The sequence below is a fragment of the Hyla sarda genome, chromosome 6 (assembly GCF_029499605.1).
Source record: "Hyla sarda isolate aHylSar1 chromosome 6, aHylSar1.hap1, whole genome shotgun sequence".
In the NCBI taxonomy this organism is placed as follows: Eukaryota; Metazoa; Chordata; class Amphibia; order Anura; family Hylidae; genus Hyla; species Hyla sarda.
The window spans coordinates 144,904,203-144,929,275 of record NC_079194.1 but is presented as its reverse complement, the minus strand read 5'-3'; the positions used below and the strand labels follow the sequence as shown (position 1 = coordinate 144,929,275).

The 25,073-nt window shown below is 47.3% G+C and overlaps 1 protein-coding gene across 1 annotated transcript in view; it reads right to left on the bottom strand.

Annotated features, from left to right (window-relative positions):
* Window positions 1-25,073, bottom strand: part of UBA2 (ubiquitin like modifier activating enzyme 2) — a 73,226-nt gene that overhangs the window by 34,900 nt on the left and 13,253 nt on the right. The window contains exons 5-10 of the mRNA XM_056525465.1: window positions 22,473-22,573; window positions 22,265-22,386; window positions 21,451-21,518; window positions 21,197-21,318; window positions 20,998-21,097; window positions 2,789-2,952 (exon numbers count right to left, since the gene is read on the bottom strand). Of these exons, the coding sequence (XP_056381440.1) occupies window positions 2,789-2,952; window positions 20,998-21,097; window positions 21,197-21,318; window positions 21,451-21,518; window positions 22,265-22,386; window positions 22,473-22,573 (677 nt within the window). The remainder of the gene's footprint in view (window positions 1-2,788; window positions 2,953-20,997; window positions 21,098-21,196; window positions 21,319-21,450; window positions 21,519-22,264; window positions 22,387-22,472; window positions 22,574-25,073) is intronic.

The window sequence follows — 25,073 nt, the reverse complement described above, 5'->3', positions numbered from 1 at the left end:
GAAAAAGGGGGGGGGGGGGGCGATTCAAACTTTTATTAGGAAAGGGGTTAACCTCTTAAGGACCAGACCAATTTTATTTTTGCCTTTCTGTTTTTATTTCCTCCTCACCTTCTAAAAATCATAACTCTCTTATATTTCCATCCACAGACCCAAATGAGGGCTTGTTTTTTGAGACACCAATTGTACTTTGTAATTACATCACTTTTTTTTACCATAAAATGTACGGCACAACCGAATATTATTTATGTGGTAAAATCGAAAAGAAAACTGCAGTTTAGCAAATTTTGGAAGGTTTTGTTTTCACGCTGTACACTTTCCGGTAAAAATTACATGTTTTCTTTATTCTGTGGGTCAATACGATTAAAATGATACCCATGTTATATGCTTTTCTATAATTTTACCGCAAAAAAAAAAAAAATCTCAAACCATTTTAACAAAATTTGTATGTTTGAAATTGCCATATTTTGACCACCTATAACTTTCTAATTTTTCCATATATGGGGCGATATGAGGGCATATTTTTTGCGCCATGATCTTTAGTTTTTATCAGTACCACTTTTGCTTAGGTTTTACTTTTTATAATTTTTTTTATAAAATGTGACAAAAAAAACGCAATTTTGGACTTATTATTTTTTTATGTTTACGCCGTTCACCGTACGGGATAATTAACAATATATTTTAATAGTTCAGTCTTTTACGCACGCGGCGATAACAAATGTGTATTAATTATTTTTTTTTACGATTTTTGGGGGGTAAAATGAGAAAAACTGAAGTTTTACTTTTCTATTGGGGGGGAGGAGGATTCACTTTTATATTTTACAATTTTTTAAAACTTTTTTTTAAATACTTTTTATGTCCCCATAGGGGACTATTCATAGCAATCATTTGATTGCTAATACTGTTCAGTGCTATGTATAGGACATAGCACTGATCAGTATTATCGGTCATCTTCTGCTCTGGTCTGCTCGATCTCCGACCAGAGCAGAAGACCCCGGGAGCCAGCCAGAGCCAGGTGAGGGGACCTCCGGCCGCCATGCTGGATGATCGGATCCCCGCAGCAGCGCTGCAGGCGATCCGATCATCCATTCAATGTACCACACTGCCACGATCTGTATTGATCACGGCATCTGAGGGGTTAATGGGGGACATCCGCGCGATCGCGGATGTCCGCCATTACCGGCGGGTCCCTGGCTGCTGATAGCAGCCGGGACCTGCTGCGCATTACGCGAGCACCGCACCGGTGCTCTCGATCATGGCGGCGCGTAAATATACGTCATGGTGCGTTAAGTACCACGTCACCCTGACGTACATTTACATCCATTGTCGTTAAGGGGTTTAATGACCTTTATTAACTTTTTTTTCCTTCAGTGTTATAGCTCCCATAGGGGGCTATAACACTGCACACACTGATGTTTTACCTTGATCCCTGCAAAGCTATAGCTTTGCATGGATCAGCGTTCTAGGGGCTCGATTGCTGAAGCCTGTAGCTCAGGTTTGGAGCAATCAAACGCCGATCGGACGCCATGGAGACAGGAGAGGGGACCTCCCCTCGTGTCCTAGCTGATCGGGACTTAGCGATTTTATCACGATAGTCCCGATCAGCCCGACTCAGCTGCCGGGAAGCTTTTACTTTCGTTTTGGACGTGGCGATCAACTTTGATCGCCGCGTCTGAAGGGTTAATAGCACGCATCAGAACGATCTGTGCCGCGAGCTATTAGCCCAGGGTCCCGGCTATCATTAGCAGCCGGGCCCGATCCAGTGCGATGCGGGGTCACGGCGTGACTCAGTTTTAAACACCGGGACCGGGCGCAGGGCGTACAGGTATGCTCTGCATCCTTAAGAGGTTAATGATAAGCATTACTGGCCCACTACCACTGTCTACTTAAAACAGGTATAAGGGAGAAGTCTGCAGAGTATATTGCAGTAGGATGCTAGACAACATACAAATTTGCCATGATACCCAAGACATTTCACCAGACCTCCGGTATCCTCATGGCTTTAGGAACACTGGCTCCAAGATTGGACACTCATTTTTTTTTGTTTCATACTATAAAATGTATCCATTCAAACAGCTGAAATATCTCTGCTCACTAGATCAATAGTGTGTCTCCATACACCCTGGTTAGGTGTTGGTTACCCAGGTATACTCTGTCCTACTGTGGTCTCTGTATATGTTGTTTTATACCTTGCTATTAATATGTATATTATAAGAGTAACCTCTTTTACTAGGCTGTATTATTGCACATGGGCTTAGTCCCAACAATAAGGGTCTGTTTACATACATCCTTGTGTACTATTTCTATATTGATTGGTAGCTGCCATTTTCAGTCTGGTCCATTGAGGCCATTATCATAATTGTTTGTTGTATCCTTTCCAATCCCTTTTATGTTTTTTTTAATGTAATTCATGTATTTAATAAAGCAGTTTGATCTCTAAAACGCATTTCTTTCCTTTCTTGTTATGCTCTCGTATCTAGCGTGGGATCAGTTACACATTGGGGTAGTTTTTTGGTATTAACCACACACATGCAATACCTGTTGGTCAAACATTAATTTGCCTGATGGCTCTCCTATTAATCCTATATACAAGAACACTTACATGAGGCTTCAAATGTTCTGAATTAAAAGGGGTGCCAGACTTCTCTGGCAGTGGCTTTTCTAACAGAGAACAAAATGATCATGCTTGATCCTTTTCTCCCCTGACATTATCTGCCATTAAGCATTCTTCAATGTCTACCAGTGCCTTTAGCAGCCACAGCTTCCACCTTCATTAAGGAAACAGACTCACCTTGTCCCACACCAGTTCAGCACCATCTCCCTTTTTAGATAACTGATCTCTTAAAGTCTCAACACTTTGAGAAAACAACTGGGTGTAGCCAGCAACATCCAGAACCTGCTGATCCTTCAGGCCGACCAATGAGGAAGCATTCTTTTTTTCTGTAGGATCTTTTTCTATAGAAGAGAATAATAAACAGTGTGAAGCAGATAATTTAAAAGCTCAGAAATAACTAGGTAAAATTTCTACAACCCATGGTTTTAGGTCCGGTGGGAAAACCGTATACGGGGCAAAAATGAGCCGACCAGAGTCAGCGTTTGACTCCGGTCGGCTCATTGAAATACATCACATACGGGCCGGATACAGCTGGGATACGGGAGCGGATGGTTTTCGCTCCCCCCAGCAGTTTATGGTCCCGTATTGCTTAAAACGTAGTGTGAACCCAGCCTAAGCGTTTTTTTGATTAACACTTTCTTGCAATAAAGTTCAGATTGTTTTATTGAAATTCCAAGGAAAGTAGGTGTGGTTTGCCATGTACAAGAAAAACAAAATGTATCCCAAAAACCGTATGCTACTGTAGACCCATCCGTTTTTATTGACTTCAATGTAAAAAAAAAAAAAAAAAAGTATATGGTATTAAAACAGGACACAAAACCATAGTAGACTGCAGTTTTGTGTACAGTAAAAAAACGCACGAAATCATGCATTACCAAAAACATACACAATCAGATACTTCTTGTTGCATACGTTTTTGCATGGGATGTCTATGTATAGAGTTTTCGAAACAATTGTATACGGTTTTACAATTCAAAACCAAATACAGGATCTGTATGGCGAAATCATGAGGTGAATGCACCCTTAGTCCTGTTTGGACAATCCGCTACCACCACTCTCCAGGATTTCTGTGTTTTTACCTCTTCCTGTTCTCCAGGATGGTTTTTACCTTTACTTCTTTTCAGTTATGGGATTCTACCTCCTTCAGGTATTGCTGCGCTGTTTGGAGGCTCTGTTTGGAGGCTCTGTCTGGAGGCTTTAGGGTCCTCTAAGCCATTTCAGAGGTTGCTTTTCCCCCCATGCTCTGGCTCCTACGTTTACCTGTGGAGCGCACGTTGGGTTCGGTTTCCTCATTATTTGAAGTGGCGTTTTGCTCCCTTCTGGTCAATGACTGATATCGTACACTATGCTGTAATATTTATTTCTTTTCCCTTTATCTTCGAATCAGTTGGGCTTGTCTTAGGTTTATAAATTTACTTTTATTTTTCAGATACCTTCATTATAAAGCCCCTTTCACACTACCGTTATGCCCCGTCAATATCCGCCTATAAATCTTTTTTTTTTTGGAGTTAGATGGCCATCATTTTGACGGGTCATAACAGGCAATAACGGGTCCCGATGGACCCCATTATAGACAATGGGGTCCGTCGGGCGCCGCTATTAGAGAGAATAGCAGGAGAAAAAGACGGTGCAAACACTATTTCTCATTCAGCTCCTTTGGGGGGACACAGGAACCGTGGGTATATCTTGCTGCCACTAGGCATACAAAAAAGAAGTCAGCCCCTCCCAGCGGGGTATACCCCACCTACTGCCTTAGAGACACTCAGTTTTAGCTTAGTGTCATAGGAGGCAACACGGGTCTGGATTGCTCCAGGCCTGGTCTATTTGTTATTTTTTAGAGTTAGTGTTTAGATTTTTTTCTTCTTCTTTGTTTTTCTAGGTAGGGGCGGAAGGAGCATGGCGCTGCCTGTTTCCCCACATGCGAGTGAAGGGCACGGTTCCATAGTGTATGGTCCGTTAACCCTTCCTCACCACCGGCCAGCATCAGGTTTGTACCTTGGGTCCGGGTCGCCTATTGCCTCTGCTCGCCCAGCTTAACCTCTTCAGGACATAGGGCGTATGGATACGCCCTGCATTCCGAGTCCTTAAGGACCGACGGTGTATCCATATTCCGGTCCCCACTGCTAGCCGATTGGGGACCGGAGCCGGATGCCTGCTGAAATCGCTCAGCAGGCATCCCGGCATATCGCCCAGGGGGGTCATTATGTCCCCCCATGTCGGCGATCGCCGCAGATCGCTGGACAATTCAGTCCAGCGATCTGCGGCGATTCCGGGTCAATCGGGTCTCCAGTGACCCGGAATTATTGGCTGTTCGGGGCGGTCTCTGACGGCCCCGAACAGCCAGAGCCTGCAGGGGTGAGGTGGCACTGGTGCCACCTCACGATTGCCCTGATTCGTCGGCCGTATTACCGGCCGACCAATCAGGGCGCCTGCTGCGGGTGTCACTCCCGCACCCGCTCCGCCCCTCTTCCGGAGGACGTGAGCGGGTGCGGGACGTGCACCCCGGGAGCTGGGGACCCCGATCCCCGGCGTGAATGTTGGGATCGGGGCCCCAGAAGCAGCGGCGGCGACGACGAGGGACTGACTTTCCGGCGTGGATCGTTGGAGGTGAGTGACAGCCTCCTGCTGTTGCTTAGCAACAGCTCCCAGCATGCAAAAAGGGCATGCTGGGAGCTGTAGTTATGCAACAGCAGGAGGCAGACCACCACAACTCCCAGCATTCCCTTATGGGCATGCTGGGACTTATGGTTTTGCAACAGCTGGAGGCACATTTTTTCTATGGAAAAGTGTACCTTCAGCTGTTGTATAACTGTTGTAGTAGTGCATCTGCTGGTTGCATAACTACAACTCCCAGCATGCCCGTTGGCTGTCGCTGAGAGTTGTAGTTTTGCAACAGCTGAAGGCACACTGGTTGTGAAACACCGAGTTAGGTCACAAACTCAGTGATACATAACCAGTGTGCCTACAGCTGTTGCAAAACTAAAACTCTCAGCATGTACAGTCTGTCAGCGCATGCTGGGAGTTGTAGTTTTGCAACAGCTGGATGTTCCCCCCCCCCCAATGTGAACGTACAGGGTACACTCACATGGGCGGAGGTTTACAGCAAGTATCTGGCTGCAAGTTTGAGCTGCGGCAAATTTTCTGTCACAGCTCAAACTGCCAGCGAGAAACTACTGTGAACCCCCTGCCCAGGCGACTGTACCCTAAAAACACTACACTACACTAACAAAAAATAAAATAAAAAGTAAAAAACACTACATATACACATACCCCTACACAGCCCCCCTCCCCTCCCCAATAAAAATGAAAAACGTCTGGTACTCCACTGTTTCCAAAACGGAGCCTCCAGCTGTTGCAAAACAATAACTCCCAGTATTGTAGGACAGCCGTTGACTGTCCAGGCATACTGGGAGTTTTGCAACAGCTGGAGGCACCCTGTTTGGGAATCACTGGCGTAGAATTCCCCTATGTCCACCCCTATGCAAGTCCCTAATTTAGGCCTCAAATGGGCATGGCGCTCTCACTTTGGAGCCCTGTCGTATTTCAAGGCAACAGTTTAGGGTCAAATATGGGGTATCGCCGTACTCGGGAGAAATTGTGCTACAAATTTTGGGGGCTATTTTCTGCTTTTACCCTTTTTAAAAATGTAAAATTTTTGGGAAAACAAGCATTTTAGGTAAAAAAATTTTTTTTTTTTTACATATGCGAAAGTCGTGAAACACCTGTGGGGTATAAAGGTTCACTTAACCCCTTGTTACGTTCCCCGAGGGGTCTAGTTTCCAAAATGGTATGCCATGTGTTTGTTTGTTTTTTTGCTGTCCTGGCACCATAAGGGCTTCCTAAATGCGGCATGCCCCCAGAGCAAAATTTGCTTTCAAAAAGCCAAATGTGACTCCTTCTCTTCCGAGACCTGTAGTGCGCCAGCAGAGCACTTTTCACCCCCATATGGGGTGTTTTCTGAATCTGGAGAAATTGGGCTTCAAATCTTTAGGGGTATTTTCTGCTATTACCCTTTTTAAAAATTAAAAATTTTTGGGAAAACAAGCATTTTAGGTAAATTTTTTTTTTTTTTTTACATTTGCAAAAGCCGTGAAACACCTGTGGGGTATAAAGGCTCACTTTACCCCTTGTTACGTTCCCCGAGGGGTCTAGTTTCCAAAATGGTATGCCATGTGTTTTTTTTTTTTGCTGTTCTGGCACCATAAGGGCTTCCTAAATGCAACATGCCCCCCAAAAACCGTTTCAGAAAAACGTACTCCCCAAAATCCCCTTGTCGCTCCTTCCATTCTGAGCCCTCTACTGCGCCCGCCGAACAATTTACATAGACATATGAGGTATGTGCTTACGCGAGAGAAATTGGGCTACAAATACAAGTAAAAATTTTCTCCTTTTACCCCTTGTAAAAATTAAAAAAATTGGGTCTACAAGAACACGTGAGTGTAAAAAATGAAGTTTGTGAATTTTCTCCTTCACTTTGCTGCTATTCGTGTGAAACACCTAAAGGGTTAAAACGCTGACTGAATGTCATTTTGAATACTTTGGGGGTGTAGTTTTTATAATGGGGTCATTTATGGGGTATTTCTAATATGAAGACCCTTTAAATCCACTTCAAACCTGAACTGGTCCCTGAAAAATACTGAGTTTGAAAATTTTGTGAAAAATCGAAAAATTGCTGCTGAACTTTGAAGCCCTCTGGTGTCTTCCAAAAGTAAAAACACGTCAATTTTATGATGCAAACATAAAGTAGACATATTGTATATGTGAATAAAAAAAAAAATGTATTCGTAAGATCCATTTTCCTTACAAGCAGTTAGAAAAAGTTAGAAAAATGCAAATTTTTCATCAAATGTACGGATTTTTCACCAACAAAGGATGCAAGTATCGACAAAAACTTACCACTATGTTAAAGTAGAATGTCACGAAAAAACAATCTCGGAATCAGAATGATAACTAAAAGCATTCCAGAGTTATTAATGTTTAAAGTGAAAGTGGTCAGATGTGCAAAAAACGCTCCGGTCCTTAAGGCCAAAATGGGCTTGGTCCTGAAGGGGTTAATGAAGCCTGGCATGATGCAGAAGGCTTAGTCTGGTGAAGACTTCTGGGTAACAGACTTCTAGGGAGGTAAGTATACCTCCATAGTCAGGTGAGTATATTCCCCGGCACCCCTCTCACCCACCCCACTTCACCTAACCTAAGGCCTCTCAGGGGTTAATCATGGGTATCACCTAACCTAAGGCCCTCAGGGGTTAATCATAGGAATAATCTTTATCAGGGTTGGAGGGGCTCTTTTATTGTGAGAAAGGGGCATTCTTGGGGGGGGGGGGGGACTGGCCCCAACTGCGGCATACTTATATACCGACAGCCGCCCCCACACACGGTGAGGCAGCTGCCGGCTTCACTGGATGGCATTTGCGGCCGTCCGGACCGGGACCTACCCGCTTTCAGTCCTCGGGCGGTCTCGACTAATATCTCCGGCAGCCGGCTTCACAGGCATCAGAGCGGCTTGTTCGGCCGGGAGCCAGACCGCTACTTTAGCCTGCGGCTTTGGCCTGGTCCCGGCCGTAAGAAGCTCCGCCCCCTTATTCGCGCTCTCTGCGCGTCCAATGTCCGCAGCGCTCGCTGCCTATCAGGCGGCAGCGCGGGCACGCCAGGCTTTTCTCAGCCTCTCCCATGCTAGCGCTCGCGTGGTAACTCCTCCCTACGGGATCACGTGACACCGCCCCGGGTCCAGCACTGCTTCTTCAGACGCTGCTGCGATCTGCTCCTGTGATTCTTCCCTTCTCGGCTGCTGCAGTTCTGCTTACTCCAGCCGGCTGTCCTGTATTCCTGAAGCTGCAGGGACGTCAGTCAGGAACCGGGGTGAGCTTGTTCCATTTTTCTTCTGTCACTAGTTTGCTGTGCTTGGCAATGTCCACCCCCAGCTTTGAACCTTCTTTCAGGCAAGGCGGTCCCTGCTTTGGTCACTTACTATGCTTGTAAGGTTAAATTTTGGGGGGGGGGGGGGGGTGTTTCGGCTGAACCCACTTGTTCTGCCTACTCTTACTCGCACTCTATAGGCTCCCCCAGGCTCCCCCAGCCCAAGATGGCCCTTCGGTGTCTGTGGTCCCTGACCCGGTTTGGGTGGCTTCCCTCTCCCAAACTATCTTAGACTTGACGCAGGTTTCCAAGGAGGTAGCTACAGCCTTAAAGCAGTCTTCCTTGCGTCCCCCTCGGGAGACAAGTTCTGCGTCTTCGGACCGTCGACGCTCCCACAGACGTCCATGGGTCTTTTATTCGTGCTCCAGGTCTCCCGCTCCTCGGCAGTGTTCCCGGTCACGCGACCGCTCTCCTAGGGGCCTTTCTTGTTCCCCGAACGATCCCGGTCACCTAGATCGGGAGCCTCCACTAACCGTTCCCGATCTCTGGGTGAACTAGCGGACTCAGATCCAGCTCCGCATTTGGATTCTGAAGAGCTGTCATCCATGTCTGACTTGGTGGACAGTTTGGTGTCTGCAGTCAGGGACACCTTCAGTTTACAGGACCCTGGACCTTCGGACCCTGCTCCTGAAGTTTCCTTTACACTGACTCATCGCTCTCCCAAGGTTTGCCATCTTCATAAGGAGTTTGATGAACTTCTGGAGACTGCCTGGAAGGTTCCGGAGAAGCGCTTCCAAGGCGCTAAACGGTTAAAGACTCTGTGTCCATTCCCTCAGGATCTTATCTCTAAATGGACCGTTCCACCATCCGTGGACCCCCCAGTCTCCCGTTTATCCAAATCCCCCACTCTACCGTTGGCGGATGCCGCTTCCTTTAAGCATCCCGCGGACAAGCGGGTCGAGAATTTGGCCAAATACGCTTTTGAGGCAGTGGGATCCTCCCTGCTCCCAGCCTTCTCTTCAACCTGGGTCGCGAAGGCCTTATCGGTGTGGGCATCTCAGCTCAGTCAAGGGCTGTTGTCTGTGGCCTCCCCGGATGATCTGGCTGAAATTACTCGTCAAGTTTCAAACGCAGGTGAATATTTATGCCAGGTTTCATTGGAGTCTGCTCGCTGTGCGGCTGTCGCGTCTGGCAATCTAGTTGCCATTCGTCGCTCTTTGTGGCTAAAAGCTTGGAACGCCGATTCGGCTTCCAAGAAATCTCTGACAGAAATGGCCTTTACTGGCTGTCGCCTTTTTGGGAAACGGCTAGACGACATCATTTCCGAGGCTACGGGCGGTAAAAGTTCTTTGCTTCCTCAGAACAAGGCGCGCCGCCCTGCGGCTCGTGGGGGTTTTCGTAAGTCGACCTCCTTTTGGTCCTTTCGCTCCCTGGGCCATGGGCGCCAGGATAAGTCGAGCCCCTCACAGGGTAGGCAGGGCCCGTCCTTCAAACTTCGACCCCTCATGGAAGCAGGATAGTCGTTCCAACCGATTTCCCGCTAAATCGGGAACCCACAAACCTTCCTCGACCTGAAGGGGCACCCCCACCCGGGACTCCGTCTCTGGTGGGCGGTCGCTTACTTCTTTTTCGGGAAGTCTGGTTGGCGCAAGTCCAGGACTCTGGGGTTCAGGACGTCATCTCCGACGGTTACCGAATCGAGTTCGCTTCCTTTCCACGGGATCGTTTTTCGGTCCCGGCCTCCTCGTTCACCTGCTCTGGCTGCAGGTTTTCATTCTGCCATTCGCACTCTGCTGCAACAGGGTGTCATTGTGCCCGTTCCAGCTCAGGACCGTTTCAAGGGTTTTTATTCAAACCTCTTCATTGTCCCATAAAAGGAGGGATCAGTCCGTCCGATTTTGGATCTAAAACTCCTCAATCGACATCTTCGACTTCGCCACTTCCGAATGGAGTCGCTACGGTCGATCGTTGCATCCATGGATCAGGGCGAATTCCTGTCTTCAGTGGACATTTTTTCCTCCTCATCAAAGTTTTCTACGTTTTGCCGTTCCGCAGGGTCACTTTCAATTTGTGGCTCTGCCCTCCGGCCTGGCCACAGCCCCCAGGGTTTTTACCAAGGTCCTGGCGGTTGTCATGGCCATTCTCAGGTCCCGGGGGGTGTCTGTCCTTCCTTACCTGGACGACCTGCTTATCAAGGCCCCGTCCCGGATTCAGAACGAGGAAAGTCTCCACATCACCCTGCTGACCCTAACCAGCTTCGGGTGGCTGATCGAGGAGAAATCCAACCTTTCTCCCTCCCGGTCTCTGGTCTTTCTGGGCCTCTGGTTCGATACCTGGAACACTCGGAGGTGTTCGAATCCATTTGCCGTCGTTGGGGGGTTCCGGACGTGGACCTCTTTGCGTCCCACTTAAACTGGCAGGTTCCAGCCTTCGTGGCAAAGTCCAGAGATCCTCTGGCCGCAGACGCCCTTGTCATTCGCTGGTCTCGGTTCACTCTCCCGTACCTGTTTCCGCCACTTCCCCTCCTTCCCAGAGTGCTCAGGAAACTCAAGGCAGAAGGCGTATCGGCCATCCTAGTGGCTCCGGATTGGCCCCGTCGCTCTTGGTACGCAGACGTGGTCCGGCTCGTGGCGGACGTTCCCTTTCGCCTGCCAGATCACCTCGATCTTCTATTTCAGGGTCCTCTTTGCCACCCCAATTCACAGCCGCTCCGTTTGACGGCGTGTCGGTTGAAACCGCGGTATTGAAGGCTCGCGGGTTCTCATCTGGGGTTATTCGCACTATGCTCAGGGCATGTAAACCGTCCTCGGCTAGGATTTACCATAGGACTTGGCGGGCTTATTTTCGATGGTGTGAGGCCCGCTCTCTTTCTCCGGTTCGTCAAAACTTCTGGCGTTTCTGCAGTCGGGTCTTGAAACGCGCCTGCTCTCAGTTCTCTCAAGGGTCAAGTGTCGGCGCGGTCTATTCTTTTTCAGCGGCCTCTAGCTTCCGACTCATCGGTTCGCACTTTCCTTCAGGGAGTGGCTCATGAGATTCCTCCCTACAGGTCTCCTACCCCCCCCCCCCCCCTTGGGACTTGAATTTGGTCCTGAGTGGCTTGCAATCCGTTCCGTTCGAGCCTATGCGCGACATTTCTCTTCATTTGCTTTCTTGGAAGGTCGCCTTTTTGGTAGCTGTTACCTCGATCCGACGAGTATCGGAATTGGCAGCTCTCTGCTGTCAACCTTCCTTCCTGATTCTTCATCAAGACAAAGCGGTGCTTCGGCCGGTTCCTTCTTTTCAACCGAAGGTGGTTTTGTCCTTTCATCTGAACGAGGATATCGTTCTTTCTGCCCTGCTCCGTCTCATCCTAGGGAGCGTTCTCTCCACAATTTGGATGTGGTCTGGGCCTTACGAGTTTACCTTTCGGCCACATCTTCCTTCCGACGGTCGGAGTCACTGTTTGTCCTTCCGGAGGGCCGATGCAAAGGTTTGCCGGCTTCTAAGGCCACCATCTCCAGGTGGATCCGGTCCGCCATTTCTGAAGCATATCGTTCCAAGGGGAAGGATCCTCCCTTCTGGGTTACGGCTCACACCACTCGCTCTGTGGGGGCCTCTTGGGCGGTCTTTAACAGGGCTTCGGCCCTACAAGTGTGTAAAGCGGCTACTTGGTCTTCGGTACACACGTTCACCAAGTTTTACCAAGTGCACACTTCCGCCGACGCCTCTCTAGGGCGTAAGGTTTTGCAGGCAGCGGTGGCTCTGCCGTCAGCTTGATTCCGGGTTGCATTGTTTTTACCACCCCGGGGACTGCTTTGGTACGTCCCACGGTTACTGTGTCCCCCAATGAGAAAAAGAGATTTTTTACACTTACCGTAAAATCTTTTTCTCGGAAGCTCCATTGGGGGACACAGCTCCCATCCAGTGTTTTTAGTTGTGATCTGAGAGTCGGTCGCCTGTCAGTCTGTTGGTTCTGTATTTTTTCAGTTCCTCCTATTGCTTTGGGACTAAAACTGAGTGTCTCTAAGGCAGTAGGTGGGGTATACCCTGCTGGGAGGGGACGACTTCTTTTTTGTATGCCTAGTGTCAGCAAGATATACCCACGGTTCCTGTGTCCCCCAATGCAGCTTCCGAGAAAAAGATTCGACGGTAAGTGTAAAAAATCTTTTTTGCTTCTGCTATTCGCGATCTTAAAATAACAGGCTTCACACTGCCGGAGACAAACGGCAGTGTAAACGTAGCCTAACCGTGAATATATCAGAAGGGATGTGGCTTCTCTGGAGAGGAGATTTAAACTAGGGATCGACAGATATCGTTTTTTTTAGGGCCGATACTGATAATTGGTGGAGGTTAGGGCCGATAGCTGATAACTTATACCGATATTCCGGTATAAGTTATCGGCTATTTATCCCCCCGCGACACCGCTGTAGATCATTGATTTAAATCGGGCGCTTTAAATCAATGAACTGCAGTGGCTTTTGCAGTGCCATAGACCGACGCCGCCACCCGCTTCTCTCCTCCTGCCTGTCCGGGGATCCTGAGTCCTATCACCGCCACCCCCCACCGCTCTGCGTCGCACCCCCCACTGCACCGCCATGGCCCCATTGCCTCCCCCATCCCTTGTTTTATAATTACCTGTTCCCGGGGTCCACTCTACATCTGGCTCCGGTGGCGTCCTCCCGAGCTGTCACTGTGCGCACCGACGGCGACGTCACGTCGCGTCACTCGTCATTGCGCACAGCGTAACGCAGGACGCAGCAGGAGCCAGAAGTAGCGTGGACCTCGGGCCCCGGGAATAGGTAATTATAAAACCAGGGATGGGGGGAGGCAATGGGGCCGAGGCGGTGTGGTGGGTGCTGTGCAGGGGCGGGGCATTATCGGCAAGGTAATTGCAGATACCGATAATGCCCAAAATCGTGATTATCGGCAAAACCGATAATCGGTCGATCCCTAATTTAAACCTTCATTCAGACTGTGTGGAACTGTGTGTATTGCTCTGTGAATCACCTGTAGACTACAAGCATTTGGCTACAGGTATTTTTTTTTATTATTTCAAAAGATGTATGAAGCCTTAAACCCTTCCTAGAATGTAAATCCGCTAGAGAATTTTTTTATTTGACATCTGTTTTTATAAATAGCCGATAACTTATACCGGAATATCGGTATAAGTTATCGGCTATCGGCCCTAACCTCCACAGAGTATCTGTATCGGCCCTAAAAAAAAAAATCGATATCGGTCGATCCCTAACACCTAGTCTCAACAATATGCTGATCCTAAACTCAGTAGGAGACTACTAATGCATTTGGACAACATCCTTCAGAATCTAGATTGGCTAGGATGGATAATAAATCAGGACAAGTCAGATCTGATTCCTTCCACATCAAAGAGCTTCTTAGGGTTTGAAATCAACCTCCAAGGGACACAAATTCCTTCAGAAACATTTCAGGTGTCTCTTCAAACTAATGCAGTGTTTAGGGCTCATGGCATCTGTGGACACTGTTCCATGCGCCCTGTGGCATCTAATACCACTTCAAATGGAGACTCTGGATAATTTGAACAGACATAAATGTGAAAACGTATATAAAGGTTGTCCCCCACTGAACAGACCATAACAAATGTGAAAACGTATATAAAGGTTGTCCCCCCACTGCTCTTAACTCCCTAGTTTGGTGGGTACATCTGACAAAGTTGTTAGAGAAGCCAGAATGGCTGATATTGAGAACAGACACCTCAGACTCACGATGGGAAGCTCATATGCTACAGAGGACAGTTCATGGAATTTGGGGGTACTCTAATGAGAACCCTACCTGCGAATGTTCAAGAGTTAAGAGTAGTCTACAACTTTACCCCATTTCTCCTAGGCAAGTCTGTGAGGATCATAGTGGACAATATACAATCCGTTTTCCACATCAACAAACAGGGAGGTTCCAGCTCAGAAGCCCTTATAAGTGTACGTTCAGACAAGCAGATCCACAGCGTATTTTACACTGAAGATCCGCAGCAGAAGGACCCCTACAGGGTGCCTTTAGATGTGCCTGCCCGGAGCGGCACTACTCTGCTATGAGCAGACACATTGCTGCGATGAGTGAGTCGACACGCTTGTGCATCGTGGCCACTCCCCCTGCTCCCTGAGCTATGCCGAGAGCAGCAGCGATGTGCATGTATACTGCGCATGTACGTGGCGACTCGCACATCGCAGTATGTCTGCTTGTAACAGCGTATTGCTGCTACGAGCAGGCACATCTAAATGTACCCTGTAGCGGTCCTTTGGCGGTGGTTCCGCAGCGTAAAATACACTTTGGATCCGCTCATCTGAACGTACCCTAAAAGAAGAAATGAAGATAACGAGATTGGCAGAGATCAGGATATCGACGATATCTGCCATCCTTCTAAATAGAACACAAAACTTTCTAGCAGACCACCTGTCCAACAACATGACTATCCCAGGAGAATGGTCTCTGGATTAACAGGTTTTTCTTCATTTAACTGAGATGTGGGGCATCACAGAAGTGAATCGCCTAGCAACATGAAGCAATGACAAACTGAAGAATTTTTTGTTCCCTTTATCAGGAAGACAATCCCCTAGTGGTGGATGTGATGTCCATTCCTTTGGCGTTCAAACTGGCATACATCTTTTCGACAACGTCAAGGATGCCAAGAGTTAATAAAGATAAGACAGGATCAAGCCTTGGTGATAGCTATAATACCATTTTGATCCAAGAGATCCTGGCTTCCCCTACTAATGTCTGAGACGAGAGACCGATTGGACACTCCCCCAGCCCGCATCTCAAGGCTCACAGCTCTATCACAGCCTCAGATCATTCAAACTGACTTCTAGGAGGTTAATCACCCCTTAATAATGGCCAGGGGCTCATTCATAAAGGCTTATCACCTAGCACTATAAAGGTGCACATTGCAGTCTTAACAGTATCACTCTACAAAAGACTTCAGGTGTTTCAATAAGTAAAAGTCTTTGTATGGGCCACATCCAGCCTTCAACCCAGGCATATTAAGCCCATATCCCTGGAGAATTTGTCTTGAAGTCAAGGATATAAAATTCCTTACTATTTATACAGGAAACTGCCACCGCAAGGAGGATGAGTGAACTGCAAGCCATTTCCTGTAGAGAACCATATACCACCCTTCTCCAGGACAAGGTTCTCTTGAGATTTCTACCTTTTTTGCCACTACATGCTTCAGAACATCAATCAAGTGATTTGCCCGCATAACCGGAAGAGGAAGAAGACAGTCTTAAGACCCTGGACATCATGAGATGGTTAAGAGTAGTACATATGGAAAAGACTATCGGGGATATGTATGAAAACTTGTGGAGAAGAAAAGTTGACCAGTTACCCATAGCAACCAATCACTACTTTCAGATGGTTGCTACGAGCAACTGAAGAACTCTCTCTGCACAGGTTGAAATAAATAAAACTGTACTGAGGCAAGAAAGACTCAAAATCTTGATCTGTTGGATATGAAAGTGCATCAAATCTTGCTATTCAAGGATGGGGCCCACGGAATTTACAAAGTCCTACTCAACCAGAGCTGTGACTTCCTCTTGGGCTTAGAAGTGTTCTGTCCCTATTGAACAGATATGTCTGTGTGTAACTTGGTCGCCAGCTCAGGCTTTCTTTAAGACGAAATACCAGATTATCCTCTCGTCTGAGATTTGTTGCTTAGGTCATTGATTCTGCTAAGGATTAATGTCCTCCCTATAGATGAGCTACTTGCTATATCCCTATTGTGCTGCTGAGGAATGAAGGTAGGTAACATTTGAATGTTAATCTGTTTTGCCTTTTCTTCTCAGCAGAAGGCTCCCTCCCAATTTCTTAGTTTTTACTTTATAATCTACTTACTGTCTACATGGGGTGGAGTGCATATATACAGCCTGATGAGCAGGTACCTAATTTACATATTTGTGTTATTAAATTTGGGGGACCCCCTCTGTGCAGCACCTCTGTGTTTCCAGGACTGGAAACGTAACATGACGTCACGCCCCCTCCATTCATGTCTATAGGAGGGGGCATCACTCCCATAGACATGAATAGAGGGGATGTGGCATGACATCACGTCTCCAGTCCCGGAAACAAGGGAGATTTTTTTGTACTCATCATAAAATATCTCTCGTAGCCTTCATTGTGGGGACACCTAACTGATGGGTATATGCTCTTGCCACTAGGAGGCGCTGACACTAGGAAAAAAAAGGTCGGCTCCTCCCTGGCAGGATATATCCGCCCACCTGCAGTGAGGTAATCAGTTTTGTCACAAAACAGTAGGAGAAGCCAACAAAGAAATACATCCGAAGGACCCGAGAAAGGAATCGCGGATAAACAACCCAAGGACCGGAAAAAATATGAATGGGTGGGTGCGGTGTCCCCCAATAAAGGCTACGAGAAAGATTTTATGGTGACTACAAGAAAAACTCCTTTTCTCGGTCGCTCTTCATTGGGGGACACCTAACTGCTGGGACGTACCAAAGCAGTCCCCTAGGGTGGGGAAAAACAACCACTAGAGAAAAGGAATCAGTCCCAAAACTGAACCCACGTGTCCACAAGGCGGAGACACACTAGGCCCAGAAATTGAACTCCCGGAAGATCTCCCGTCCAAGGAGATGGACTAGGACACCAAGGAAAGGGGCCGTCCTCTGTAGCGACCCAAGATACCCTGGTCATAGAGAGAGACAAGAAACCACAGGAAAAAAAGAATGATGGAAAATGCTCTGGAGAGGTCTGGTGCATGAGAACAAAGACCTGAACAGCCGCAGACCCAAAAAACCCTGTCCCAGGGGGCCCGCCATGATGGCCCAGAAGGAGACAATAGCCATACTGATGTAATGCAGATAGTCTGAACGCCCTCCAACCCGGGAGGATATGGACCCCGAAGCAAAAAAGGAGTGGCAAACACCCTGAAAAGGAAGCATCCCAGATACCGGAGAGATCGTCAAGTAAACTGGAGACATAGAGTCACCTGGAAGAGGAAACCCTGAAGAGTAAGGAAAACAGACGTCCGTGAAAACTCTCCGGGCGAAAACTTCTATGAAGAAGTGAAGGGGTGCAGAACAGAAAAGACCGCCCCGACTAATGGGATTGCGGAGGAGTCTTGGCCGGATCACTACACATGCCCAAGACCTGAAACATTGCCAAAGCCCAAAGGAACCGAAAGAGCCACCTGAAAAAAAAGCACGCCACAGCATCCTAGGACAGAGTCCAAGCCAAGGAGACCAACCAGTCATAGACCCCAGTGGTACGAGCGGACCAGAGCACTCTGAAGAAACATCCCGCCAGAATGGGAATGGAGGGAGAAACAAAGGAGAACCCAGCTGGGACTCTCAGGGTCTGTGCACAGGAAGGATGACTCCAGAAGACTGTGGTGTCAGTGCAGTACAACTGATAGACAAAAGGGAAGGAAGAACACACCCCTTCCAGGGAGAGTGTACAAACTCCTCCAACAGAAAAGAGAGCCAAGGCTGCGTGAGCAGCCATAGATAACCAAAAAAACTGAAAGAGAGCCAGGCTGTAACAGTGGACAGTAAAAATCTCTGTTGAATGCTCTCAGCAAAGAAACAAGAGCCCCGCCAGATACTCCACCTATATAGTGGAAACAGCGAGATAGCATCATCTTGGCGGCAGAAAAAAACTCAACAAAATAGTCCCTCCCGAGGAGGGAAAACAAGGGTGGGCGAGAAGAAAACACAAGTACAGACCCATGCCAAGCTGATCCCCATACCCCTGTGGAAAGGGGAATGGCAAAGTGCGCCAGGCGCATGAGGAGCAGGGAAATGATGCCCCACTGCCACGGGACAAGTACTGGGTGGACTGAGCCCACAGGCGGCAACCATCGCTGTCTGGAGGAGCCACCCTGTGTCCCAAGAGGGATCGGAATCTTGCACACTGGAGCTGGGCAAAAAATACAAGACGTGTTGAGAGCCACAGTGTGGTTTACCGGTATGGGTCCATAGTATACCACAGGACACTCCATCAGGCACCTCGCACCAGCAGCGGCGTACCAAGTGAGAGCCGTGGATGCGGCAGCCATGAAATGAGTAACAGGTGAGACTACTGTCTGGCATAATAATGTCAGGTCTAATCCATGCCCACACAGGAATATTCCCGAGGACTGTGCGCTGGAAGAGGGGATCCTTAGCACAAGCCGCAGATGCGATAGCCTGTGGAGAAGGGAATCCCATAGCATGACCTGCCAAGAACACCCCTAGGATGGATGGCTCGCAGACCTGACAGATGAGAAATCTTAAAAAGAAACCTGGGCATCTGCCAGGAACGCAAAAGAACTTGCTCATTGTATGGCACTCAGTGGTAGAAGGGAACATATTGATGGAATATAACTCCCAGCTCCAAGGGGACTTGAAACCCTGGTAACAACCCGCCACGGCGGTTTTCATATGCTCCATGACAGCGAGCAACTATAGAATCAAACTGTAATACAAGTGTTGGCCACAAGAGGGTGCCAAACCCCACCAAATGGTCTGAGTGACCAAGAAATATGTACTTTTTTTATTTTATGCATTAAAATATAAAATACTATATGTCCTTTATTATTTATTAACATATGCCACCACAACTTGAAAGGGGACATTGGGCAAAGTGCAGCAGGATCACGAGCTCCCGCCGGGCTGCTGCCGCGTGAGCCAAGGTACTTTGCCCACGCCGACCCCGCAACGGGGAAGGAGGGCGGAACAAAAACCTCCAGCAGCGGAGGGAAGCAGAAGGGCGGAGCTATACCGCCATACCGCTGGTTCAGGGCAATAAGAGAGGCGGCCATGCGCCCTGGACTCCGTATGGCGGAAAGGGGTTAACGGGGCATTTTGCTCTATGCCGCGTGCCCCTTAGCCGCATATGGGGGAACAGGTAGCGCCATGCTCCTGAACCCCCACCTGAAAAAAGAGAATGAAAGAGAGTAAAGAACCTAACTAAACAGCCCTTACTAGAAAATAAAAGACCAGGTCTGGGCAGCTCCCAGACCTGTGTCTTGCCTCCTGCTGACACAACTAAAACTGATTACCTCACTGCAGGTGGACGGGTATATCCTGCCAGGGAGGAGCCAACTTTTTTTCCTAGTGTCAGCGCCTCGTAGTGGCAAGAGCATATACCCATCAGTATAGGTGTCACCCAATGAAGAGCGACCAAGAAACAGAGGTTTCTGAGACTGGAGTAGCAGACCGGCATAGACACAGGATGCACCAGAAGTTTGGTGTAAATTAACCCCTTAAGGACTGAGCAATTTCACGTTTTTGCATTTTCGTTTTTTCCTCCTTGCCTTAAAAAAATCATAACCCTTTAAATTTTGCACCTAAAAATCTGTATTATGGCTTCTTTTTTGCGCCACTAATTCTACTTTACAGTGACATTAGTCATTTTACCGAAAAATCCACGGCGAAACAGAAAAAAAATTCATTGTGCGACAAACTTGAAGAAAAAATGCCATTTTGTAAATTTTGGGGGCTTCCGTTTCTACGCAGTACAAAATTACACCTTATCTTTATTCTGTAGGTCCATACGGTTAAAATGATACCCTACTTGTATAGGTTTGATTTTGTATTACTTCAGAAAAAAATCACAAATACATGCAGGAAAATTTATACGTTTAAAATTGTCATTTTCTGAGCCCTATAACTTTTTTCTTTTTCTGTGTTCAGGGCGCTATGAGGGCTCATTTTTTGCGCCGTGATCTGAAGTTTTTAGCGGTACCATTTTTTGTTCTGATCAGACTTTTTGATCACTTTTTTGTGGTATAAAAAGTGATAAAAAAAACGCGGTATTTTTTTGCGCGTACGCCATTGAACGTGCTGTTTTAAAAGCAGTATATTTTTATAATTCGGACATTTCCGCACGCGGTGATACCACATGTTTATTTTTATTTACACTGTTTTATTTTGTTACTAGGAAATGCCGGGTGATTGAAACTTTTAATTCAGAAGGGAATACCTGAAAGGGTTAACTTTTTTTTTTTTTTTTTTTTTTTTTTACACTTTTTTTTGCAAGCTCATAGCTCCTATAGGGACCTATGAGCTTGCAATGGCTGATTGCATACACAGATTGTTGCCTTGCCGTTGCATGGCAACAAGCTGTCTAATCGGCGGTTGATTGCTCCAGCCTGTAACTCAGGCATGGAGCAATTAATCAGAGCCGGGACGCCGACGGAAGAAGGTAGGGACCTTCTTCTCTCTGGGTAGCTGATCGGGGCATCGCAATTTTATCGCGATGACCTTGATCAGCCCGACTGAGCAGCCAGGAAGCATTTACTTTCACTTTCGATGCGGCGCTCAGCTTTGAGCGACGCATCGGAAGGGTTAATAGCGCGTGGCCCGCCCGGACCCCGTGTTATAGACAGGGACCGGACTTAGGACGTACTCATACGTCCTAAGTCCTTAAGGAGTTAAGTCAACTAATAGGTGGTGTTAATAGGTGGTGTAGATTGCTGTCTAAAGATGCACCAAAATTATCAAACAGTATAATCCTCTATGATAAATCTTCTTATACTATCTAATCTATGTTTACACTGTCTAACAATTAGAACGTGCATGAATTACCACTGTTCTGCAAGCTAGACCAGTCCAAGGGAACTGGGGGCTTCCTCTTCCTCCACAGTTTATCCATGGTCAGGAGATACCGGATGTCATCCTTAAAAAGCTGCAAGTAATAAATCATATGATCATCATGCTATTGGGTCAAGCAGAACAACATTAGTACACCCCAGGATATGACCCTGACATCACAGAAGCCAGTTACCTTGTTAAAGAGCTTCACTGGATCATACCCTGTAGACTTGGCCCACTGCTTGGTAGATACTCGTTTGATATCCCCATCCTCATTGGAGGCGTTGGCCCTTTGTGCAGCTTCTGTGGGCTCCCCTGAGAGAGAGGTATCAGAGCTATTGGACTAGTAGTCTTGGAGGTATGGCACTTCTACAACCACAGTTATATGGCAACCACTGTTATATGACAAGTAATGGTAATTAGTACTGGATACATTGTACTACTTACAGGAAGCCTCTGGGTCGGCAGTGTCTGGTGAGACCTCTTGATCTGCATCTTCCTCCCCAAATAACTGGCTGCAAATGGGAGAAGAGCAGAATTTATGAGACTAAATAGTAAGAGAGTCAAAAGCAAAAGGATATGGCAATCAAATCCAACATTGCTACAAATACTGGCAGAACACAGTAATCCACATGACATACTGTGTAACATGAGGCAAATATCTTTATAACAATATGGCCTTTATTGATCACTAATTTGTGGAGTTTTATTTCCATATACTGTGTTTTCCCTCATATTGAATAAAAAAAAAAATTATTATTATTATTGTTTAGGTGTGGGGAACCCAAGTGCATCCAACTGGCCAAATAATGAAGTTTTCATTTAATCACCCCTCTCTCTAAGATTACAGTAGAAAAAAGATCGGGGTGAACAACTTCATGACTCAGATCAGTGTTTTCCAAACCGTGTGCCTCCAGATGTTGCAAAACTACAACTCCCAGCATGCCTGGACAGCCTTTGGCTGGGAGTTGTAGTTTTGCTACACCTGGAGGCACCCTGGTTGGGAACACTGATTCAGATAATGAAAAAACATTACCCAAAATGTATACAGAAATCCAGAAGTAGATGAAGGCCTGTGTGTCAAGTTATTGCAACCAGTTATTAAAATCAGATTGGAGTGTAGACTCCCGAGACTAATATTAGGAGCAGTCATTTGGTAGGTGCTCACCAATACATAAAGAATGTATGGTAGTTCACCTCAGCCCCAAGTACACATTCTACACACTTACTAAAGACCGGACACTTGCTAAAAGCATCTTACTTGAAAAGGTATTTTGCCCACACGATGCAATGGATTGGCTCGGAAGGAGTGTTCCGGATGGTGCAACCTGGGAAGGTCTTCTGGGTGGGTTTGGGTTGACATTCATAGCATTCGGTGACCCCCTGACAACAGGAATAAAACACAAGGTAATAGGTGAGTGTGTTATGATGCACAGCTCAGAGGCAACTAGCAGGTCACAACTACAAACCTTCTTGATGACTGTAACCTGCCCCAAGTACCCAGCTGTTCCGCTCTCAATTAAGGGGACATCTGCTGCCAGACACATCCTGTTCACATGATTCCGAGCAGCTGTAATGGACACAAGCGATGAATATATAAAGCAGCAACTAATGTGGATTAATCAAGATGGCACACGCTGCATAATATTGAGGCATGATAATACACATGTTTTGCAACAAAAATGTAGTAGTCATAATACATTTGTGACCCCCTTCCATGCACCTTATGTACCTGCGCAAGCATGTAATGCTGAACAACATTTTTCTACACCACTATTTTGCACTTTTTTTTTAAATGTATTTCTACTCCCAGCAAACCTTTGCAAATGATACATCCATCCATTCTCACATTTGACAAAGTGATTTGTGCCTATAATATGCAATTAAAAATAAAAAGTTGGGTTACTGCTCAGGGACTATATATTTTGAGACTGCTGTGGGAAGTGAGAAAAGGAGATTTTTATGCTTACTGTAAAATCTTTTTCTCAGAGGATCCATTGGGGGACACAGACCTTGGGTATATGGGTATATGCTGCTGTCACTAGGAGGCTTGACACTATGGTAAAAAAAAAAAAAAAAAAAAAAAAGGCAGCCCCTCCCAGCAGGATATACCCGCCTATAGGCACCTGAGCTAATCAGTTTTAGTCCCAGAGCAGTAGGAGAGGTCTGACATGTTAGAAAAAAATCATGAACTGTCCGAGGAAACCACAGAATAAAAAGTAACTGAACACACCCTCAGACAGGTAACCAAACCAGAAACACCAGAAAAGAAATGGCAGGTGCTGTGTCCCCCAATGGATCCTCTGAGAAAAAGATTTTACGGTAAGCACAAAAATCTCCTTTTCTCTATCGGCTCCATTGGGACAAATACTCCCTGGATGAGAAGGGACTGGACCATGCTCCGAAAGGCCTTTGTCAGAGAGGGGGACCGGGAAAGAAAAATAAATAAATAAATAAATAAATCGATCCTTGAAGGAAGCTGCATCAGCCCATAGCAGGGTAGTTGCCTTCGATAGGCAGGAGACTGGTGCATGCACAGTTGGAGGGGAGGTCCACCGAGTAACGACGTCCTTCGTGAAGGGATATTGCGCTTGAACCTTCTTAGTTTCTTGGAAAAGGTGAAAGCAAACTTCTGGAACTACTTCCGAAGTTCCTGGGTCCTCTAGGTGGAAGGTGTCCCTTATGGCCGAAACCACCGTGTCAGCCGTATCTGTTCAATCCTCTGAATCAGAGGCAGAATCAGAAGCCTCATCTACAAGTTCTTCAGAAGAGTGGGAACAGGTGGAGGCAGCCCTGGAAGAGGGAGACACTGACCTGGTACGCGGTTGTGGAGATCCAGAGTGGCGACCAGGCGAGCATCCCTTAGAAGGGGGACGCTTTCGGAAAGCTGGAGAAGAGGGGCGATACCTGTGAGGGGAGCACCTATGTCTGCTAGAAGACTCTGTTGATTTAGCATAGGGAGCATTTAGCATAGGGAGAGCAGGTCTCTTTAGAGAGTCGGCGTAATGAGGACCTCTCTAAGGCAGTCACCACAGAACGGGAGACCTGAGCCAAATCGGAAATAGACTGGGAGAGGGAAGACAGCCAAACTGGAGGGATAGCAGAGCCCACAGGGCTTGGGGGAGAATTCTGAGTAGAAATACCAGAAGGGTCAGGGCGTGCAGTGGTGCAGGCGGAACAAGTGGGTTCAGCAGAACTAGACATTTTTGCATTACAGCCCTTTCAAGTATAATAGGTGACCAGGGCTCTAGGTATCTGTTTAGAGGGAGGGACAGTTCTGGGTTCGGATATAGCAGGAAAAGAGATTAAAGAATCTCACCCGGCGTCTGTGTCCCCGCAAAAAGTAGCAGCTGAAGAGAACTTCAGCTGAGGAGAAGACCAGAAGAAGGAGTTCAGGACCAATGAGAAGCAGGGGGCAGGATTTCAGGCTAGAACGCCTCCCATTGGTCCTAAGGGTAGACTGCCGTGCGCAGAGCGCCGATTGGCAGAGAAACCGGCGACTTTCACAGGCCTGTATGAGAGGGAGGACAGTCCCGCCGGCCGCAAGTGGGTGGAGCTAAGCGGAGGAGCTGGTGGCCATTATGTGCAAATGAAGTTTCGCTGGCGGCGCCAAACCCTGTGCTCCGGTCGCTCTGTTTGAAGAATGCAACCGAAGGAGGAGGGCCAGCACTGTCTGAGATAGGGAAGAAGCTGTCAGCAGAGCGCGGCCGCTGAATGAATGAATGAAACCCGCGCTCCGCTATGTGCTGGCATCTGTATAAGACAGCGCCAAGAGAAGAGGGAACCCGTGCTCACAGATAAAAGCCGGCATCTGCACACAGGCAGCGCCGGAGGAGGTGAAACAGTCCTACACCACTGCAATGTACCTACAACACTAACTGATAAGAAACCCTCCCCAATAGAAAAATTAGGGTGGGAAAAAATAAAGAGGAGTGGGCTCCAGAAGGGGAGTCTTCAGAGGTTGAGAAGTCCTGTACCTGAAAGAAAAGGGGGGAAAATACTCACCTTAGTCTGAAGAACTTACCTAATAAAGTCTTCAGTCAGCTTTTTGTCACCTGCATCATATAAAC